We start from the raw sequence: 20,542 nt of genomic DNA on the forward strand, positions 1-20,542 counted from the left end.
GACACACCGCTCGTATGTTTTGCTCTCTGTGTCTGTGTGTGTCTGCACTTTGTAGTCTAGCTAGCAATGGGCCTGCTATTACAACATACATTGGTAAATTCACTTGCAACAGCTCGGAATAACGAGAAACTAGCAAAATCAATCGGCGTACAAGGCGTCTAAAAAAAGTGAAATATGCGGTATGTTTATTTCATGTTCATTCTCCCACGCCATGTTCTCTGTACAATCTTTAATTCATTTGCTTCACAGAATTGGCTTTCTGGGTTTTCGAACATTTGCATCCTAGTTAAATCTCCCACTTGGAAGCAAGCGTGCACACAAGATTTCCGAACTATTGAGCTATGCCTCGGTCAAACCTTGTCACGATATTCTTTGCATTTCATTTCTAAAAGACTGCATGTTCTTGCGCTTGCAGGTGTAGTCACCCCCCACTGCTGGTCCCCTACCCCGCAGTGGGGCCTCCGCGGAGCACGCATCAGCAGCAACCCATTCCCAGGAACTCAGCAGGGGTGGATGGGGTCCTCAGCCCTGTGTGTGTTCCTCACCACCACCATCACCATCAGCTACAACTACACCAGCAGCAGCATCCCCTGGTGAAGTGCCACAGACACGTGCCCAGGCTTCCACGACACCACAGGCACCGCCACTGTGTTTCAGCAGTCATGGGTCAAAAAGTTACGACGGGTCTCAAAGTGAGTCAGATAGAAAGGGACAATCAGTGTAAAAGGAGGAGTGTATAAAGTATGAAAAGTAATTTGGCTTGCTGACACTTGCACCTTTTTGGAACACAATGGCGTGTTCCAGAAACCACTTGCCGGCTGTTTCGCTAATTCACCGGGATACTTTCAACTAACAAAACTGATATTTATTTATTTATTTATGTACCCTCATGTTGTGAGCATTACAGAGGGGAGTGGTTTGTTAGTTGTATATACATAAAGCCTGAAGCTTTAGGGTTTAACCCGATTCTTCCCCGAATATACACCCCGAATTGGAGATTGCCTCTGTAGCGTGAAACCCTTTTTTTATCCAGCAAATTGCCCCCACTGAAACGTCTGTAGCAATGCACACTAGCTTGTTTGGTAGCAAACACAATTACCACCATTTTTGCCAGACCGGAGCAGTTCGTGTAATAGAGCCAGATTTCTCCGCCAATTTAGCGTACTGAAGGTTTTTTCACCCAAATTCACATTAATCTAGAGCACACGTTTATTTCCCCAATTTTTACCCCTAGAATTTGGAAAAAAATATTTCCCGAAAGGCTTTCTATATACATAGTACAAAACATAGTAATAATATAAGTAATAATAATAACTGGTTACAAAATCGAGATACACGTAATAAAATCGCACTGCAGTTACATGCTCACAAATGGTACTTTTAAATACATTGGTCAAGGAACCAAACGGGGACGTGGTTCCAATGATTAGATGTCCTTGGAATGAACAAACATACATGAGAGTACATGATTTAATATGAACGGACTACTTTTTTTGCAGTTTTCGTCGCGTAGCTACAGATTGTTATACGGGGTGCCATCAGACATGGCCATCAAGCAGCATGTTACACACTGCGATATTATAATACAGCAGAAGAACAGTGAACAGGATACACACGACCCTGGTGTTAAAGTGCTCTTGAAAATTTTTTGTTCCGCCAGTGCAATCAAACTTTTTGCCCGCATCTTTTAGTACGGTATTTTAGTGGTGTGGTTGCCTGTCAAAGTGCTTGTCATATTTTGGTCCTTTTTCTGTACACCCTTAACTCCCCTAGAAATACTAGGACTGGAAAACTAGTACATAATCGGTAATGGGCACTCAATTCCAGTTTTGAAATGCTAACAAACCAGGCTAATATTGCGGAAAATTGGTAAACAGAAAAACAACGGAAAGTTCGTCCCGTAAAGAAACATGAGGCTACCCATGTGGCATCCCTTCTCAAGAGTCGGATATATCGTGTGGAATAAACGAGATATTTTTGCCATTGGAATGGGCCTCATCATTAATCATTTTATATTGTTATTATTTTAATTAATTAATAATTTTATTAGTTCATCACTCAATTGACTTCCCAGTATCTGATTCATGTTGTTGCTAATCATATTAGCATATTATTGGTATATAATCATATATAATTGGTAATATAATCATATTAGCATATTAGCTGGGGTAATATTATGCAATATTTGTCGAGGTGATGTAACATGTTTGTTCTTACTGTACAGGTGGTGTCCTCAATGGACGATGCCAATGCACGCGAGCAGCAAGGCCTGGGAAACGGAGGCATTTCCAGAGCTCCAGGGGCCCTGGGGCCCCTGGCAGAGCGCGACCCTCAGCGGCCTCCCCGCCTAGATATCCTCTTAGACATGCCCCCCGTGGGGGGTGAGCTACAGGGCAAGCACGCCTGGAACCCCGATGATCGGTCACTCAACATTTTTGTCAAGGAGGACGATCGGCTTACCTTCCACCGGCATCCGGTAGCGCAGAGCACAGATTGCATCCGTGGAAAGGTAGGCTTTTCCCCGTTGCCTCGTGTTGACTCAGTTGACTCAGTGCCTTGTGTTGTTTTAGGTAGTGACCTGTACCAGTTACCGTAATTTCACGCGTATTAGCCGTGGCTTATGCGCAATTCTTTTTTTTTTTTTTTTCGCGGGGGCGCTCCGCGGCTTATCCACCGGTGCGGCTAATCTGACGACTTTTTTTTTTCCCGGCATTTTCCCAATACGCCGGTTTTTACGAAAGGGCCGACAGTGTCTCTGGAACGGCACTGCCCTGCCGATGCACAAACGGTGCGTAACAGGGATGGGTCCACATTCGAGTAGGTTGACCTTCCTGGTGCATTCTCCCAAGCAGCGTTAACGAAAGTGGTGACACTGATTCGCATCTTCTGGAAGACCACTGACCCATCGATCCATGAAAAAGGTCTAACAGGGGCACAATCCGATCTTGGTAGAACTCTGGAACTGACCTCCTTTGTTGTACACTATGCCTTCGCAATGGTCTCCTTTGCCGCACAAATCGGTCATCTCGTATTGCACGTGGCTTATCTGCGAGTGCGGCTTATCTGCCAGAAAGTTTTCAAAATATTCCTAAAAACATGTCCTGCGGCTTATCTGCGGTGTGGCTTATACGCGTGAAATTATGTTATATAGAAATATCACTTAGTTTTTTTCAAGAGGAACATAATGTACGAGGGTCATTCAGGGTTGACCAAGACCTCCATTTCTTTAAATACAATTCGGAAGCACCAAGCTACGTCAGTTTTTCAAAGTACAGTCGCAGACCGATTTTTCAGGCTTCTAGGAGCCACAAAATTGGTCCGAATTACCGGACAGCCCAAATTTTTAGTGAACTGCATGCTTTTTAGTGAAAAAAATCTATGCATGTCTGCTTCGCTTAGCTGTGCGAACGCGAAACAACGTATTTCAGCTAATTTTGGCGAGTGCATCGTAATTGTAGTCACCACGGCAAGGATTGCCCCCCCGTGAATGTGGGTGCATCGGAAGGGGCTCGCTGCCGTCGCAGAGCCGTGTTTTTACCTTTTAGGGGCTGCTGTTTTCCATCCTTTTTTATGTTGTCATTCCGTGCTGCTTCCTTTTGTCTCTGGTGTGAAATTACGCATTCAGGTTTCACCACGTGTGACGATTGATTGCACAAATCCGTCCCCCTTGTATCGAGACCAGTTTAGCAGCTGCTCAGAGACTGGCATGTGCGCTCCGTTCTGGTCACAAGTGAGCTGTCGGGAGAACCCATCTTGCACAGACTTTGCAGAACAGTTATGTGCTCGTGAATGATTGTCTCTACATTGCCGAAACGCCGAATAACGCTGGGCTGCGACGTCCCGAACTGTTACAAGCTGGTTTCCGAGGATGGCTTGCTCACCGCCTGCGATGTTCACTGGGATATCTTTGCGCCAGAAAATCGCAAACCAATCAATCGATCAATCAAGCGATGTTCACTGGCATTACTGCGCAGTCTGATGAACGTGTCCATGCGGTTAGCCCGTCACATGTCCTGTCCATTACTCCACCTCACCTGTCCATTACTTCCTGTCCACCACGTCATCCTCTCTAAAGTTTCGGTTTAGCAATGCTTTGTTGCTTTCGCTGCTTTCCGTGCTTATATGCCCTTCCAAAGTCATTATTTACTCTTGAAATGTGGGCACCATTGCGGAAACGTCATGTTAGCGTGTTCTTACCTCCTCTTGCCCCCTTCAGTGGTGCCCCATGGTGGGAACAAAAAATATTTTATAAACTTACAGATTCAAAGCACTGTTGTGGCTCAGCATTACATGATATCTTGTGTCCTCCTCTGACACCAAATGCAGTCTGTCACATAGTCATTTTATACCTGATGAAGATCCAATCGGACTTCCGCGAAATTCTGTGCCAGACGAGGGGCTCCACGATGAATTCCAGGATTTCGCGGAATCACGGAACCGTGGAAAACCTGGGGCCTTAATAATGGTCCTTGCGCCCCTGTTGGTATATAATATATTATATATGTTTCATTCAAGCCTGTGATGCAGATCGGTGGTGTAGGTGACACGGTGCCACTTTTGTGGGCAAGTTCTTCCCGAAGAGACACGAGCACTTGCTAGGGACTTCACATACTTTTCCATTCACGAGTCAGGGGCACAAACACGAGCGGGACGATGTTTCCATAACTTTTTGAAGCGTGTAATCGTGACTCAGCGCCCTCTATTTGCAGGTTGGCTACACTCGGGGGCTTCATGTATGGGAGGTGCGCTGGAGCACTCGTCAACGAGGGACGCATGCGGTGGTCGGCGTGGCAACGCGTGAGGCGCCCCTGCACTCTGTCGGGTACCAGAGCCTTGTGGGCAGCAACCGTGAATCCTGGGGCTGGGACCTGGGCCGTCACAAGCTGTATCACGACGTTAAGAATAACCCCGCGGTGCCCTACCCTAGCCTGCGCAGCCCCGACGAATCATTTGCTGTACCTGACGCATTTCTCGTGGTGTTAGACATGGACGAAGGCACACTAGCCTTTGTGGTGGACGGACGTTACCTCGGTGTTGCGTTTCGAGGTCTCCGAGGGAAAAAGCTTTATCCCGTTGTCAGTGCTGTGTGGGGCCATTGTGAAATAACCATGAAGTACATCGGTGGACTAGACCGTAAGTTACCCTGCATGATGTTCCTCAGAAGTAAGTAAGGCCCCCGGTTTTCTGCTGCGGCAAATTCAAAATTCCGAGGCGCCGACTTGCAAATTCCGTGATTTTCCGCATCAAGCATTCAACGGCTGCTTGAAATGGGGAAACACTTTATTTTCTTGGATAATGTGGGATAACAAAGGATATTTTTAAAAATTACAGATTGAAAGCACTCTTGTGGCTTAGCATTACATACATGATATGATATCTTGTGCTCTCATCTGACAAAGAACGCCGTCTGTCGCCTGCAATCATTTTGTGCCTGCTGAAAGATCTTTTGACATCTACAGAGTCTATAGGGACTTTATTGGAAAATTATAGGAAGGAGCTTACATCTTTAGGACACCCTTTTTGTTTCTGGGCTGTAGGCATTATTTAAAGAGTCTGGATTCCACCATATTTCGCGGAAGACCGGGGGCCTTAGAAATAAGCATGTCTCCTGTCTCTCGCTGCTGTGAAATCTGTTTCTGCAATCTGTGTGGTGTCGTTGTTCTTACCGCACGGTGCTCTTCTGCGTATTGTCAGAGTTCCCATAAGAATGATACGTGCCACCTTTACTTGCATGACAGATGCTCTCACACATGTTCAGGCAAGAAAGGAGGAAAACGAAACTGTACTCGAGTGTGCCCTCAGTGCTGGACTTGGAATTTTTTCCTCGCATAATTATCACACCTCCTCTATGGTACAACGTTCATTGGTAGAAACACTGGGCTAATTATATGAGTAAATATGGCATTATTCTTTATACACAGAATTAATACCCACACAGACAGATGCACACAATGCAGTGATGCAAAACAAATTCAGGTTGTTAAACTCCATCGTTTTCCATTGGTAACCACGCTGCCATCACCATTTGGTTCATCGACAGTACCTTCACTATCATTAGTGAAACAGCAGAGGGTATTGAACTATGACACTGCTGTGTTAAGTTGTGAGCACAAAATGACAGTTTACTGTGGAAATACATAGCTCTAAACTTGAGTTTCACACCAGGTACCATATACGATATTTTCTCACATCTATGATGAATTTGGAATTTGACGAATTTGGAAACATTTGCTTCCAAACAGCCTCGCCGTCACTAAATAGTCTCCGCATTCAGTGGTGAGAGCGATAACTTCGCGTTCAAATGTAGCCGAGTGACGACGCCACAACATTGCGGTCGTCAGTGCCGCCGATTGCGCTGACAACCACATCACGTGGTATCGGTCGCACCGCGCTATTGGCCCAACCTCGTCACCCGCTCCCACCTATCCCCCGACCTCGTCGTAGCACGGATATTCGAATCTGAGACGACCCCCTGACTTTGTAACGCAGGATTTTGGAGAAGAAGGTCTTCTTAGATCCAAGAAAATCCGTCATCCAAAGCATACAGCCAGAACAAACGTTAAGATAATTAGATGTTAATATAACGTTAAGATAACGTTAACAAACGTTAACGTTAAGAAAAAATAAAGAAGGTCACCGGCGTCTTTTCGTGAACAACACCCTTCTCCTTTCTCACGACTTCTTTCACTTTCAGCCGAGCCGTTGCCGCTGAAAGACATCTGTCGGCGTGTCATCCGGCAGCGAGTGGGCAAGAGCCGCCTCACCCGCATTCACGAAGTGAACCTCCCCACGGCCCTGAAGGCCTACCTTCTCTACCAGGACCGCACCAGTTAACGCTGGCCTTCCTCTGCTCTTTTCCCTTTTCTGGGATCAACAACAGTGTTATGCCAGTCTTTCCTTCCTTGTTTTTCAACAATGTGCTTATTTATGGACATGTATCGCTGCAATCTCACAGGGAACTTCTTTGAGAAGCACCTTTTGTTATTGTTATGTATAGTAGAGTGCAAAGATCTCGTCACTTTTCTGCCACTCATTCGGTTTCTCCGTTACGTTCTCTCTCTCCACGGGCTCGTGGCCGCACTACTAGCTTCCACCCTGACAGACACGCAGAAAAAGGCAAAGATGTGATGGGTGCTGTCAAAATTTTAGTAACGTTCATTAAGCTGCTAATTTCTTAGATTTGACCTCATTCCAGGACGTGTGTGATACTAAAGAGATAATACTGTGCGTCATGCATCTTCTAAGCTGTGCTTCCGTGTTGACTAGGGACTCTAGATTGTAGCTTTACAGCCTTTGATAATCAGCCTCTGTTTCAGTTGTTTCCTTTTAAAGCATGGTCGCTATGTTTCGCCATATGTTAATATGAAGAAAAGGTATTCAGTTACCACACTAGTACTCACGTGAGTAATTTACTGATTGATGCCGCGGCAGAATATGTTATATGTTTGTTGCTTGATGCTACAGATTCTTCTCCGACTGTTTACCACTGTGGAGCAGCAGTAGGGTGTAGAGGGTTTTGAACGGATGATGTCAAGGGGAGTCTGCATGGTGCTCCAGGCAAAAAGAAAGAAAAGGGTCATGTAGTCATAATGAGATCTCTACAGGGCAGTACATTTTGAGCACTTTTCTGGATGAAAGTATCGGAATAAAAATCACTGGGAACATTCCATAGAGCACTCCTCTTGTGGATACATGGTTAGCAGATGACAAGTGTGCTAATTGCTTTGGGTGTTCAAAGGTGCATTTGCTCTGCAACACATGTTGATAAAACGAAAGCTGCTATGCGTTTCTTCCTGGTAGGGTTAAGCTCTGCACCTCCTGGTGTTCCACTTAACACATGCTGCATACATTTAGCTCATGCCATAATAAAGAAGCCAAACAGGAAAGCCAGCTTTCTCTCTTTGTCAGGAATACATTCCAGTTTGCTTTCTTCATTTTTTTCTGTGATAAACAAGAATTCATAACACATCATTTTGATGAATTGCACAAAATTTTTAAGTGGTGCCATTATGTTTCTGCATTGGAAACTCATAATGAAGTTCAAACAGCCAAAGACAGGGCCGACAGACAGCGCAACAGTTCTGCTTACTCTCAGCGAGCAGATTTATGCGCGCACATTGTCGAACAAAATGAACTTTAGCCAATAAAAACACAGGAGAAACAGTCAGTTTATGCCTTCAGCCTTTACCTCCATTGTTTCATTCCTAGAATGTAAAGTCTGAGGGGATAAACTGACTGTTTCTCCTGTGTTTTTATTGGCTAAAGTTCATTTTGTTCGACAATGTGTGCACATAAATCTGCTCGCTGAGAATAAGCAGAACCGTTGTGCTCTCTGTCGGTCCTGTCTTTGGCTGCTTGAACTCCATTATGACTCCCTGATACCAACTGCCCTATTTTTACACAATTGGAAACTCATTTTGGCAATGCTCTCGCACATAATCAGTAGGAATGTGCCACGTGCGATTAAGGTGGTACTAATGTTAAGCAAGTGAAGTGTATGAACATACATTCGGCAGCTCATGGTTCTCCGTAAGCACCTATGCAGGTACATAAATATCTTCTAATAATTGAAACCACGTTTCCGTAGTACAACATGGTTTCGCTGCTGCTGTGGGATGCAAAAGCATTGTTAGCATGATACGCAGATGGAAATACTATATGAGGTGGTTTGGCCAGCATTTTAATGAATGCTACAAATCTAACAGCCATTCTCCAAATTCTCGTCCATCAAACGCTGCTTACATTTCATACGTTTTTAAAATCCTTCTTACATGACTCAGATTTTACTGCCCTCCAAACTGCTTTACTTGTGTTTTACTTGTGTACATAACTTTGTTGGTATTGTTTTCTAGATTTTATTTGTTAACCGTGCTTTCCCTGTGGCAGAGTCCCAGTGTAACAGCCATATGAGAGCAGAATCTTGCTCTGGCTTCTTAACTCAATTAACGTGTGGTCTGGAGTGACTTCATGGTACGGCGCACCCTATACATTGTAGCAATCTGTTGTGTACGTAACAAAAGAAATATGTCAGAGAGCAGTGCATCTGACACTTGTGTGGGATACGAAGTTTTTCTTCATTTGGTTGTACATACTTACATTGGAGGATGTGTATACTTTGGACCTTTGTACATACCTAACCGTTCAGTTTGAAATCAAACATAAATAAGCCATTTTTGTGAACCAGGCTTCCTCCTTTTGCTAGACTAACCGGGGACACCCTGTAAAGAATGTGGACTATGTTGACTTTGGTGTACCGAGAGAAACGCCTCTGTGTGGTGTAATAAATGCTTTTTTCTTGTAGTGTGTGGTTGAAGAGAGGGAATCGTATATTTTGGTGCACAACTTTGCGGCACAACACTGGCACCTAGACTTACTGGACTGTGTTTCGGCACTTGTATGTGCAATCTCTGCTGCATTTTATGAGGAGAAGAATGGTGGCATTCAAAAAATTGGTCACAAATATGACTAAAAAAACGTAGGTAAACGTAGGTAAGAAAATAACACTTAACTGGCATCGTCAACTTTGGTAATTCTCTGAAACGTTGCATGTCCACATAAAGTTTCCCATTGAATTTTTGTTCTCCATGATTCCTTCTGCTTGATATGAGACCACAGTAATGCAGGACCGTCACCCACTTCAACTGCGTATGCTGTTCACACTGTCACGCCAACATATTCTCCTCCATGCTGTTGGTGCTGGGTCAAGCAGGGTCCAGTTAGTGTAGAGGTCAGTGGCGATTCCTCACTGAATTGCCGAAGAGTCAGAGGCATTGCATTACGGGGCTGTTACCTATGCCTGAACAACTGACTCTGTCTTTCTTGTATATCTAAAAATAGAGGACACCCGTCATACCTTTGGTACGTTGTCGATTCAGCAATATCGAACACAAGGAAACGTCACCTCGTAAAATGTTCATGTCCCATCACTAGATTCCTCTTCAACCACCAGCTTTGTGTGAATTTCTCTTCCATGGTAGATATTGGTCTATTGGGTATTGCGAATGCCTTAAAATTACTGTGTATGGTTTTGGAGTTCAAGCTCTTATTTCTAACGTATTTTTTTGTTTGTAAATAAACGGAAGATTTAATCGCGCGTGTGCTGCAAGGTCACTGAACCGCATAAGATGAATAGGTTGGTGACCGTATGTGTATAGGTTGGGCCAAGATAACAAGCTGATGTGCCATGGCAATCGGACTTCTCTGTGGAACCAGTATTTAATAGACGACAAATTTTTCTCAACGTGAGTCGTTCTCTGGCAAGCGACCTGAATCTCTGAAAAGTGTCATTTCCATGCAGAGTTCTCCACGCATGTGAGGTGATCTGTATACATGTGAACGTGAAAAAAACCTGTAGCTTTGTATTCCCTGAAATGAGCCTGCATGACTTCACGTGAAAGGTGGTAGCTTTCATACGGCAGTTTTTATGGGAGAAAACACTTACCTTGTGTGTGCATGTGTCAGGTGACTTGTCACGTGTGAAACGAAGGTGTACATGCGGTGTGCAAGACTTGTCTAGGTTGTGCCAGGCATGGTGTCTGCAAAATGTAGGTTGTTCATCTGTGAAATTGGTACCGACAAGCTCTGTGTCAGTAGTGAATAAAACATGGCAATTTACTATTATGAGTGATTCTGTGACAAAACAAGAAAAACTGGAGCGGTACAAGTGCTCTGCGCTTACAGTGATTGTTTTGATATGTCAACTCTGTTCCGCAGTTCTGCACCGAAGATTGTCCACGCTGCACCTGTTTGCTGTTGAAAGTGTTGCGCTGCCGCATGTAGCAAGGCTGCTGCATGGTCCACGACTATCTTTCTACTCAACGGGGCCAGGTAATATCAAAGGCATTGTCCAGGAGGCATGATGTTGGTTAACCACTATCGGACTAAATGCAACATACGATACGCAGCACAGTGGCAGCAGTACATCATTGAGGGCATGAGATTGCCAATATAGATATAACTGGTCTAATGCTGGGTAAGTGTCAGTGCAAAGTGAGGCAAAATATTTATTTGTTTATCTATACTGCCAACCCCTCACCTGGGGCTATTACAGGACTAAGATCAGTGCTACAAATTTGGCTTTTGATTACACAGAATAACACATCAAATACACTACATGTGTCACACAACTGATACGCTGATTACACGATATTACATGCAATGATGAAATGTCGCTTTGCAAGAGATACAGGACGTCCATTACAACTGGCTTAATGACTCGAAAAATACCTCAACATTACAAATTCGGCTTTTGATTACACTTCTGATATTACCTTACACTTCCCATGTCGAATTCTGATGCCCTTGTGATAACCACAAATCAATCAAACCAGATTTGAAAATGTAAACTTATTTAAACAGGAAATAGTAAACAGGAGGAAGCAGGAGCAGGAATATGATGCAGCAGTAGTGAGGGTCCTGACTGACTGACTCTCTGCGCTGGACATGGCAGAGTTCCCCAGCCAGGCCTGCCTTCACAAACGTGCAGGAGATTCCTCAGTGGTGTCCTCAGTAGCTTGTGGGGATATTCGCAGGATGGTCATCCCGGGGGGGGGGGAGGGGTGGTGGTGAACCGATCACCCTCAAGACTCCGACAAAGACAATTCCTATAGACCTGGTTGTTGGACACAGGGGAGGATCCAGGATTTTTCTGATGAGGGGTCCGCCCCCCCCCCCCTTCTAGATCCGCCCCTGGTTGGACACACTACGCGAGCTCAGTAACCGGTCTCAACCAAACCCTTTAGCCATCAGCTGAGCATCACAAATTCACCCGATTATGGTGAGGTCGAAGCTGGATCGAGAAGAGAAAATACACATCACACATAGGATAAACGTATTTGGAAGCGTCTTTAGCTTTGGAGCTCAACGAGGTACTTTAGCGTCGATGCTGGGATTGAGAAGCAGTGTATATTCGTTCATTCCATTTATATAGGTATCTCCTGTCAGAAAACGACGATCTCGAATATACTAACGTGGTCGTGGAGTGCATCACGTTGGACTTCTCCTTCAGCCACAAAGTAAATGGCCCTTAGCCACACAGGCTATAGACTGTAGACTTGACTTGACTTCTCACGAGAAGCACATCTCCTCCCACATATATAATAAAGCCCACCTGGATTCCGTTTTCTGAAAAAACATTTTTTTAACAAGTAGTTGAAGTTTCCTACCTTAATCTCGCAACATGAGCAGGCTGGGTCGACCATGATTTTTATTTTTTATTTTTTGACGGTGACCACGTCCTGAAAAGAAAACGACGAAGAGGAAGGCTCGAGCAAAGCCAAGCATCAAATGCTCACGCGCGAATTCACGTGCATCTCACCTTCAGTATTTCCAAATTGTATTCGGAACCACATATTCGAAAATGCCCCGCGTCGAAACAGCTACAGGGCGTGCTAAAGGCCGACGCCATAGCCCAGTCACAACGGCCAATTCAGCTGCAAGCATCGCCCCGCACGGCCGTAACCGGCGATCAAGGCGCAACGCAAGTCCGAGAAGCCCAAGGCGCACCGCACACCCAAGAACCCCAAGACCCCGCTCAAGTACCAGAATTACAAGGCCCACAACAAACCCAAGAAGCCCAAGACTCCGCCCAAGTTCCAAAAGTCCAAGACGCAACCCGAAGCCACTTCCTTCCAGAAGACCTCCAAGTCGGCAGCCCTCACCCAGAAGATCCAATATTCCTGCCAGAACAGTACCGGAGAGGATACCCGAACAGGTCTTCTACAACAGCAGAACCATCTACGTACCCTCCACGGTCTTTGATAGGTTCCCGCATGCAGGTACGGCACAGCGACGGAATTCTGGGAACGACACGCGGCAAGACAACCCACTGTTCGGTGACAACAGACACGGCCTGTCAAGAAAGTCGAGCGCTCTTATTCTTGCAGCTGCTCTGTTGCTATTGCTAGGGGTCGCTTCCGTCACCGTTGTACGTAGAGCTGGAGGAAAAAGTTATTCCGCGGCGTCGTCTCAGGTGCACACTATGCTATCCGATAAAGCAATCACCGAAGAAGGCAACAGACAGAGAGAATTTAGAAAATATAGGCATGCACTGTCGAAAGTTCCCAAGCTTGTTGATCACAATCCGTATGCGGAAGCACCTAAGCCTGGATCGCTCAGCAAAATCGAAAAGCCGGTTCAAGCTGCCGTCGCGACGTTTGTCCGGAATACGAACAGGCCGCGAAAGCCGCTAAGTATTTACGAATGCACGACGGACAGTTGTGTCAAGGAGGGCGAACGACTGGCCAGCTTGGTCGACCCGCTTTTGAACCCATGCGAAGACTTTTACGAGTACATCTGTGCAAACTGGGCTGAAGAGCATCCGATACCCAAAGGCGGAGAATACGTCTCATACCGCACACGTCTTGTGGAATACATAGAGAACCGACTGGACAAAGCCGTAAGGACTGTACTCAATAAGATCTTGTCCACTCCCATGGCATTTAACGTCCTTTCCAGCGAAGTGAAGGCAGTCTTATTGAGGAACGCCTGCATGGAGGTCGACAGACTTAACGATAGGGGGCTTCAACCCCTTAAGGAAGTGCTGGAATTACTTCACCTCCCCGAATGGCCGGCAGCGAACGTCGATATCAATGCGTCACAGATCGAGAACGTCGCTGGAGCCTTGGGGTACCGTCTTGGGCTCTTTCCGCTTGTTTCTGTCTCGCTTGAGAGAGACCCCGCAAAGCCCAGCAAGTTCATCATTGCCCTTGACGACCCCTCGCGAGAAGTCATTAGAAGAAATGAGTTCTTCAGTACCGAACACGAGCTTCTGAGGTACGAAAATTTAGTTCGAAAAGCCTTCGACAAGTTGGAAAACACCGCGTTATCAGACATGCTTGGTTCCGCAGCTCTGGGATTAGAAGACGAAATCTCTCAGGCTCTCCTTCCTTTAGTAACACCCGAGGAAAAACTCCGTCACTACATGAAGCTACCTGTGTCTGACCTGCCGCGCTGTAGTAAGTTCCGATGGCTCGTATTCCTGAACAGCACGTTCCAAAAGGTACGTCCTGTGCACCGGGAGGAAGTAGTTTTGGTGAAAAACATGCCGTACCTCAAGAAGCTAGCGGCCATTCTCAACGGCCGGCAGCGACGCACTATTATTAATTATCTCGGTTTTAAAGCTATGCTGATGTTTTCTTTGCTGTTACCGCCTTCCACGGAAGGGGACGTCGCTAAGTTGTACGGCCGTATACTTACGGGACTCTCGCACGAACTCCCCCGATGGCGTGTGTGTCTTCGGATGGCAGAAGACACCATGCCTTTCGCTTTTCTGGTCATGTACCACGACGTATTCTCGAAGGAACACAACGTTTTACAGCTGCGTTCCATCCTCGATAGCATCAAAGACCTGCTTGGTAGTAGCATCGAGGACATTGAATGGATGAGCAGTCGGGATGCCGCCAGGGCTCTCGATAGGTTGAGACGTCTCCAATTTGCCTTCTTCCTGCCCAATTGGATTAGCAACGAAGAGAACAGAAACGTTTTCTACGAGTCCGTCCAAGACGTACCCGTTGGCAACCTGCTGCGAAGCTTCATGAACGCGAGGAGTGCTCACGTTGCACACCACTTCCAGCGGCTGCTCTACAACCCGAACCAGCTGGGGTGGTTGGGATCTGTGTTCGACGTGTCGCCGATATATGATGCGTTCAACAACACCATGTACGTTCCGATGGGCGTCTTTGCCGAGCCGATGGGCTTTGACAGCGTCGAGACACCGCTGCATATTCCAAGGGTGCTGAGGGACGTGGCCCGTGAACTTCTCAGCGTCGTCACAGGTTGGTACAGCGCAGTCTTGTTGCGTTTCGTTAACATTAGCTCATTCATAATTACATTGAGTTAGTAGTTTCAAGTTTTGCCTACATAGCGGTATTCGAAATGAACCTCTCTCTTAATCACGTCCCAGCCTAGCGGCTCTTTGACGAACTACTTTTGTCGCGCGCCGAAACGCACCCATGCATGTAGTACCCCATCATAAAACCATCTTGAAGCTGTGCCAGCCTGGGCGTCAAGGTGTTGTGCATCCTGACCATGTGTCGTGTTCGGGGACGTACGGGTGCCTAAAACTCCACCTGTCGAGAGCAGATAGAATGCTCCGTGGTGCCTTAACGAGCACAGGCGCCACGCGCATGCGCACAAGCAATTATGAAGTCGTTTCATTGCGGGTGTTCGGATGGGTGCAGGTCTTGCACGTGTTCGTCCACGAATGCACTTCAGTCGACGTTTTTCTTGTCTGGAAGTTCTATTTCCAGAAGCCTCACAGCAGGCATGAGTAGTCCTTCAAGAACGACGATGTGCAGTTTTAGTCTCTTCAGCAGATCGATCTAGAGATTTGTGCTTTCCACTTATCCGTGTTAAAAATGCTGTCACAGATTACGGATCTTCGTTCGACAACCACAACGCTATCCGTGACTGGTGGTCGGCAGCGACGAGAACCACCTACAAGAACCACAGTGACTGTCTAGCAGAGCAATACAATTTGACCATCGGAGCCGACCATTCTGGCAGGGGGTACAGCCGACTCGTAGCAGAGGCCAACGTGAAGGACAACGCCGTCATGCCATTCCTCTTGCACATGTTCCAGCGCGTACTCAAAGAAGGAGGGGTCAAAGGAAATTTCATTCTAGGAAACTTGCCCAATGCCACAACATACCAGCTTTTCTTTGATAGTTACGGATTGAGTTTTTGTGAGAATACAAACGAAGCGTACATCCGGAAGCATCTGCTGACTTCTGGCGAAGCTTTGGCCAAGCATCGGGTCAATGTTCCGATGTGGAACAGCGATGAATTTGGCGGCGCATTCCACTGCCTCAAAGGAAGTGTGATGAACCCGACGAGAAAGTGCAAGTTCTGGAGGTTTCAGTGATTTGTAGTGTTCACATTTGCTGTGCAGTCTGATGTGCCGTTCATAAACAAATGATTGGATTCTTGCGAATGAAATAATGCGTTTGAGAATATAAACACGATTGGTTACTCTTAGTTGGTCAGTTATTTACTTGGTCATCTTTAGGCGCAATAAATTTAAAACCGTGAAACTTGGCATATTCGGCATTCCAAAGAAGTCTGCGACAAAATTTAAAGCAGGCTTCACCTTATTCACCTGGGCATTACGTGGAGCCCGACTTCCCTTAGGTACCATGTGTTTTCCTGCATTAGTTCTCGGCACGACTGCAGCGCCACCGATGGCTGAGTTTGAAGTGGCGGCGGCTGCTCTTCCTACTCAGCATCCGTGCTCAGCACGTAAGTGTGCTCGGTATTTCCGTAAAATGCAACGTAAATGTGTAAAATTGACTTTAGTATGTACTGATAGGAGTTGAGATCGACATATTTCAGAAATTGGAACTTTGCAAACCAAAGCAGAAGACAGTATGCGCGAGCGAGACGTTCGCAGACGACAGTTTTGCAAGCAGTCTCCAACCGAGTTTTCGTTGCGTTCTAGATAGAATTTTCTCGAAGGAACCTTAGAAGTTTTATAACTTTTGAAGATTAAGCTTTTGTGTATTGTGCTTTCAAATATGTAAGAGTGTTGAGTGATAGGTGTTCTTAAAGAAGACTGAATTTTCGACGTACCGCTCGGCGTCCCGACTGGAAATCGTACGCTTGGTAAATGTCCTTTCTTTTCAATACCAAATTTCATGGTTCTGAAAATACATTATGACATTTAAACTAGAGAGGATGAGTTGTACCCTTGATTCGTTGTGTATGTAACATACGTTATGTGTCAAGCGAACATATTTTAAAAGTTAAAATTCTCACACAAAAGCAGACGACAAATTTGCAGACGACACCTTTCTGTGGCTGAGTTTTTTTGACGTGGAGGGATTTATTTCGAAAGTGCTACCGAAAAACGTTACGACTTTTGAAGACAAAGCTACTGTACTTTCAGGTATTTGAGAAAACGGAAAACCAGTGACATTACGAGAAAGACTGAGGAATTTCAACGTGTCTGCATTGCGCAACTGCTGGTACCTTCATCTTCCCGACTGGAATCCTTTGCTTAGCAAGTTTGCTTTCTTTTCAACGCGAATTATATCGTAATTATTGTACTATATTGTTATATGTATTTTATTGTATTATTGTACTATATTGTTATATGCATTATTTTGTATTATTGTACTATATTGTTATATGTATTATATTGTATTATTGTACTGTATTGTTATATGCATTATATTGTATTATTGTACTGTATTGTATTATTGTTTTGTTAAGTACATTCCAGGTATGAGTGAATATTCCCATTGTTGGGGGCACATTATTAAGAGGAGTACTTTGACATACGTTGACTCTGGCTGGCTGGCTCTGTTGTTGTATTGTGATGCACTCAGTTGCGTTATGTTAATTGTATTTCATTTCAGGTATGGGTGAGTATTCCCATGTGTATAGCAAATTATTAAGGGAAGTACTTTAATTGGCATGGATGGGCTCTGGCTGGCTGGCTGAGTTGTTGTATTGCGGTGCATTCAGTTGTGTTATGTTAGTTGCATTTCATTTCAGGTATGGGTGAGTATTTCCAGGTGTTAGGCAAATTATTAAGGGAAGTACTTTAATTGGCATGCATTGGCTCTGGCTGGCTGACTGTGTTGTTGTATTGCGGTGCATTCAGTTGTGTTATGCTAATTGCATTTCATTTCAGGTACGGGTGAGTGTTCCCATGTGTATAGCAAATTATTAAGGGAAGTACTTTAATTGGCATGCATTGGCTCTGGCTGGCTGGCTGTGTTGTTGTATTGCGGTGTATTCAGTTTTGTTATGTTAATTACATTTTATTTCAGGTATGGGTGAGTATTCCCATGTGTTAGGCAAATTATTAAGGGGAGTACTTTGATTGGCATACATTAGTTCTGGCTGGCTGGCTGTGTTGTTGTATTGCGGTGTATTCAGTTTTGTTATGTTAATTACATTTTATTTCAGGTATGGGTGAGTATTCCCATGTGTCAGGCAAATTATTAAGGGGAGTACTTTGATTGGCATACATTAGTTCTGGCTGGCTGGCTGTGTTGTTGTATTGCGGTGTATTCAGTTTTGTTATATTAATTGCATTTTATTTCAGGTATGGGTGGGTATTCCCATGTGTTAGGCAAATTATTAAGGGGAGTACTTTGATTAGCATACATTAGTTCTGGCTGGCTGGCTGTGTTGTTGTATTGCGGTGCATTCAGTTGTGTTATGTTAATTGCATTTTATTTCAGGTATGGGTGAGTATTCCCATGTGTTAGGCAAATTATTAAGGGGAGTACTTTGATTGGCATACATTAGCTCTGGCTGGCTGGCTGTGTTGTTGTATTGCGGTGCATTCAGTTGTGTTATGTTAATTGCATTTTATTTCAGGTATGGGTGAGTATTCCCATGTGTTAGGCAAATTATTAAGGGGAGTACTTTGATTGGCATACATTAGTTCTGGCTGGCTGGCTGTGTTGTTGTATTGCGGTGTATTCAGTTTTGTTATATTAATTGCATTTTATTTCAGGTATGGGTGGGTATTCCCATGTGTTAGGCAAATTATTAAGGGGAGTACTTTGATTAGCATACATTAGTTCTGGCTGGCTGGCTGTGTTGTTGTATTGCGGTGTATTCAGTTTTGTTATATTAATTGCATTTTATTTCAGGTATGGGTGGGTATTCCCATGTGTTAGGCAAATTATTAAGGGGAGTACTTTGATTGGCATACATTAGTTCTGGCTGGCTGGCTGTGTTGTTGTATTGCGGTGTATTCAGTTTTGTTATATTAATTGCATTTTATTTCAGGTATGGGTGGGTATTCCCATGTGTTAGGCAAATTATTAAGGGGAGTACTTTGATTAGCATACATTAGTTCTGGCTGGCTGGCTGTGTTGTTGTATTGCGGTGCATTCAGTTGTGTTATGTTAATTGCATTTTATTTCAGGTATGGGTGAGTATTCCCATGTGTTAGGCAAATTATTAAGGGGAGTACTTTGATTGGCATACATTAGCTCTGGCTGGCTGGCTGTGTTGTTGTATTGCGGTGCATTCAGTTGTGTTATGTTAATTGCATTTTATTTCAGGTATGGGTGAGTATTCCCATGTGTTATGCAAATTATTAAGGGGAGTACTTTGATTGGCATATATTAGTTCTGGCTGGCTGGCTGTGTTGTTGTATTGCGGTGCATTCAGTTGTGTTATGTTAATTGCATTTTATTTCATGTATGGGTGGGTATTCCCATCTGTTAGGCAAATTATTAAGGGGAGTACTTTGATTGGCATACATTAGTTCTGGCTGGCTGGCTGTGTTGTTGTATTGCGGTGTATTCAGTTTTGTTATGTTAATTACATTTTATTTCAGGTATGGGTGAGTATTCCCATCTGTTAGGCAAATTATTAAGGGGAGTACTTTGATTGGCATACATTAGTTCTGGCTGGCTGGCTGGCTGTGTTGTTGTATTGCGGTGCATTCAGTTGTGTTATGTTAATTGCATTTTATTTCATGTATGGGTGGGTATTCCCATGTGTTAGGCAAATTATTAAGGGGAGTACTTTGATTGGCATATATTAGTTCTGGCTGGCTGGCTGTGTTGTTGTATTGCGGTGCATTCAGTTGTGTTATGTTAATTGCATTTTATTTCAGGTATGGGTGAGTATTCCCATGTGTTAGGCAAATTATTAAGGGAAGTACTTTGATTGGCATACATTAGTTCTGGCTGGCTGGCTGTGTTGTTGTATTGCGGTGCATTCAGTTGTGTTATGTTAATTGCTTTTTATTTCAGGTATGGGTGAATATTCCCATCTGTTAGGCAAATTATTAAGGGGAGTACTTTGATTGGCATACATTAGTTCTGGCTGGCTGGCTGTGTTGTTGTATTGCGGTGTATTCAGTTTTGTTATGTTAATTGCATTTTATTTCAGGTATGGGTGAGTATTCCCATGTGTTAGGCAAATTATTAAGGGGAGTACTTTGATTGGCATACATTAGCTCTTGCTGGCTGGCGGTGTTGTTGTATTGCGGTGTATTCAGTTTTGTTATGTTAATTACATTTTATTTCAGGTATGGGTGAGTATTCCCATGTGTTAGGCAAATTATTAAGGGGAGTACTTTGATTGGCATACATTAGCTCTGGCTGGCTGGCTGTGTTGTTGTATTGCGGTGCATTCAGTTGTGTTATGTTAATTGCATTTTATTTCAGGTATGGGTGAGTATTCCCATGTGTTAGGAAAATTACTAAGGTTAGTACTTTGATTGGCATACATTAGCTCTGGCTGACAGGCTGTGTTGTTGTATTGCGGTGCATTCAGTTGTGTTTTGTTAATTGCATTTCGTTTAAGGTATGGGTGAGTATTCCCATCATTAAGGAAAATTTCGAAGGGGAGTACTTTGATTGGCGTACGTTGACTTTAGTTGCTTTGCCTCTGGTGTTGTATTGTGTTGCATCCAGCTCCCTTTATGTCAACTACATTTTATTTTCGTTTGCAGTGGGTTCCTCTCACGCGCGAATGAAGTTTTTGAGGGGAGTACCTTATCAGATAATATATTTATCGGAGAGGCATTGCATAATGCAGGTAGAGTTCACGGTTCATGGTGAAATACAGT

The 20,542-nt window shown here is 44.5% G+C and overlaps 2 protein-coding genes across 6 annotated transcripts in view; both read left to right on the top strand.

Annotated features, from left to right (window-relative positions):
- Positions 1-7,915, top strand: part of LOC135369806 (SPRY domain-containing SOCS box protein 1-like) — a 92,919-nt gene extending 85,004 nt beyond the window's left edge. For 3 of the 5 annotated variants that reach the window (XM_064603341.1, XM_064603343.1, XM_064603342.1), the window contains one exon: positions 416-491. Coding sequence is in view for 2 of the 5 variants with exons in the window: in XM_064603344.1 (XP_064459414.1) it covers positions 416-692; positions 2,225-2,509; positions 4,710-5,133; positions 6,695-6,834 (1,126 nt within the window). In the remaining 3 variants the exon portion in view is untranslated. Of the gene's footprint in view, positions 1-415; positions 693-2,224; positions 2,510-4,709; positions 5,134-6,694 lie in introns of those variants that run through there. The other 2 variants (XM_064603344.1, XM_064603340.1) reach the window with 1 other exon arrangement.
- A 4,349-nt stretch (positions 7,916-12,264) lies between these two features.
- On the top strand, positions 12,265-15,975 carry LOC135370472 (neprilysin-1-like). Its single transcript, XM_064604223.1, has 2 exons — positions 12,265-14,774; positions 15,369-15,975. The coding sequence occupies exons 1-2, from the start codon at positions 12,359-12,361 to the stop codon at positions 15,860-15,862; spliced, it is 2,910 nt and encodes a 969-aa protein (XP_064460293.1). The 5' UTR covers positions 12,265-12,358; the 3' UTR covers positions 15,863-15,975.
- Positions 15,976-20,542: the final 4,567 nt, after the last annotated feature.

Source organism: Ornithodoros turicata, chromosome 10 (assembly GCF_037126465.1).
Source record: "Ornithodoros turicata isolate Travis chromosome 10, ASM3712646v1, whole genome shotgun sequence".
Lineage (NCBI taxonomy): Eukaryota > Metazoa > Arthropoda > Arachnida > Ixodida > Argasidae > Ornithodoros > Ornithodoros turicata.

What these genes read in the sequence shown, in the direction of transcription:
- LOC135370472 (XM_064604223.1), top strand. Translation starts at nt 12,359, where the DNA reads ATGCCCCGCGTCGAAACAGCTACAGGGCGTGCTAAAGGCCGACGCCAT. An exon ending in ACTTCTCAGCGTCGTCACAG is followed by an intron (nt 14,775 to 15,368) that starts GTTGGTACAGCG and finishes ATGCTGTCACAG; the next exon opens with ATTACGGATCTTCGTTCGAC.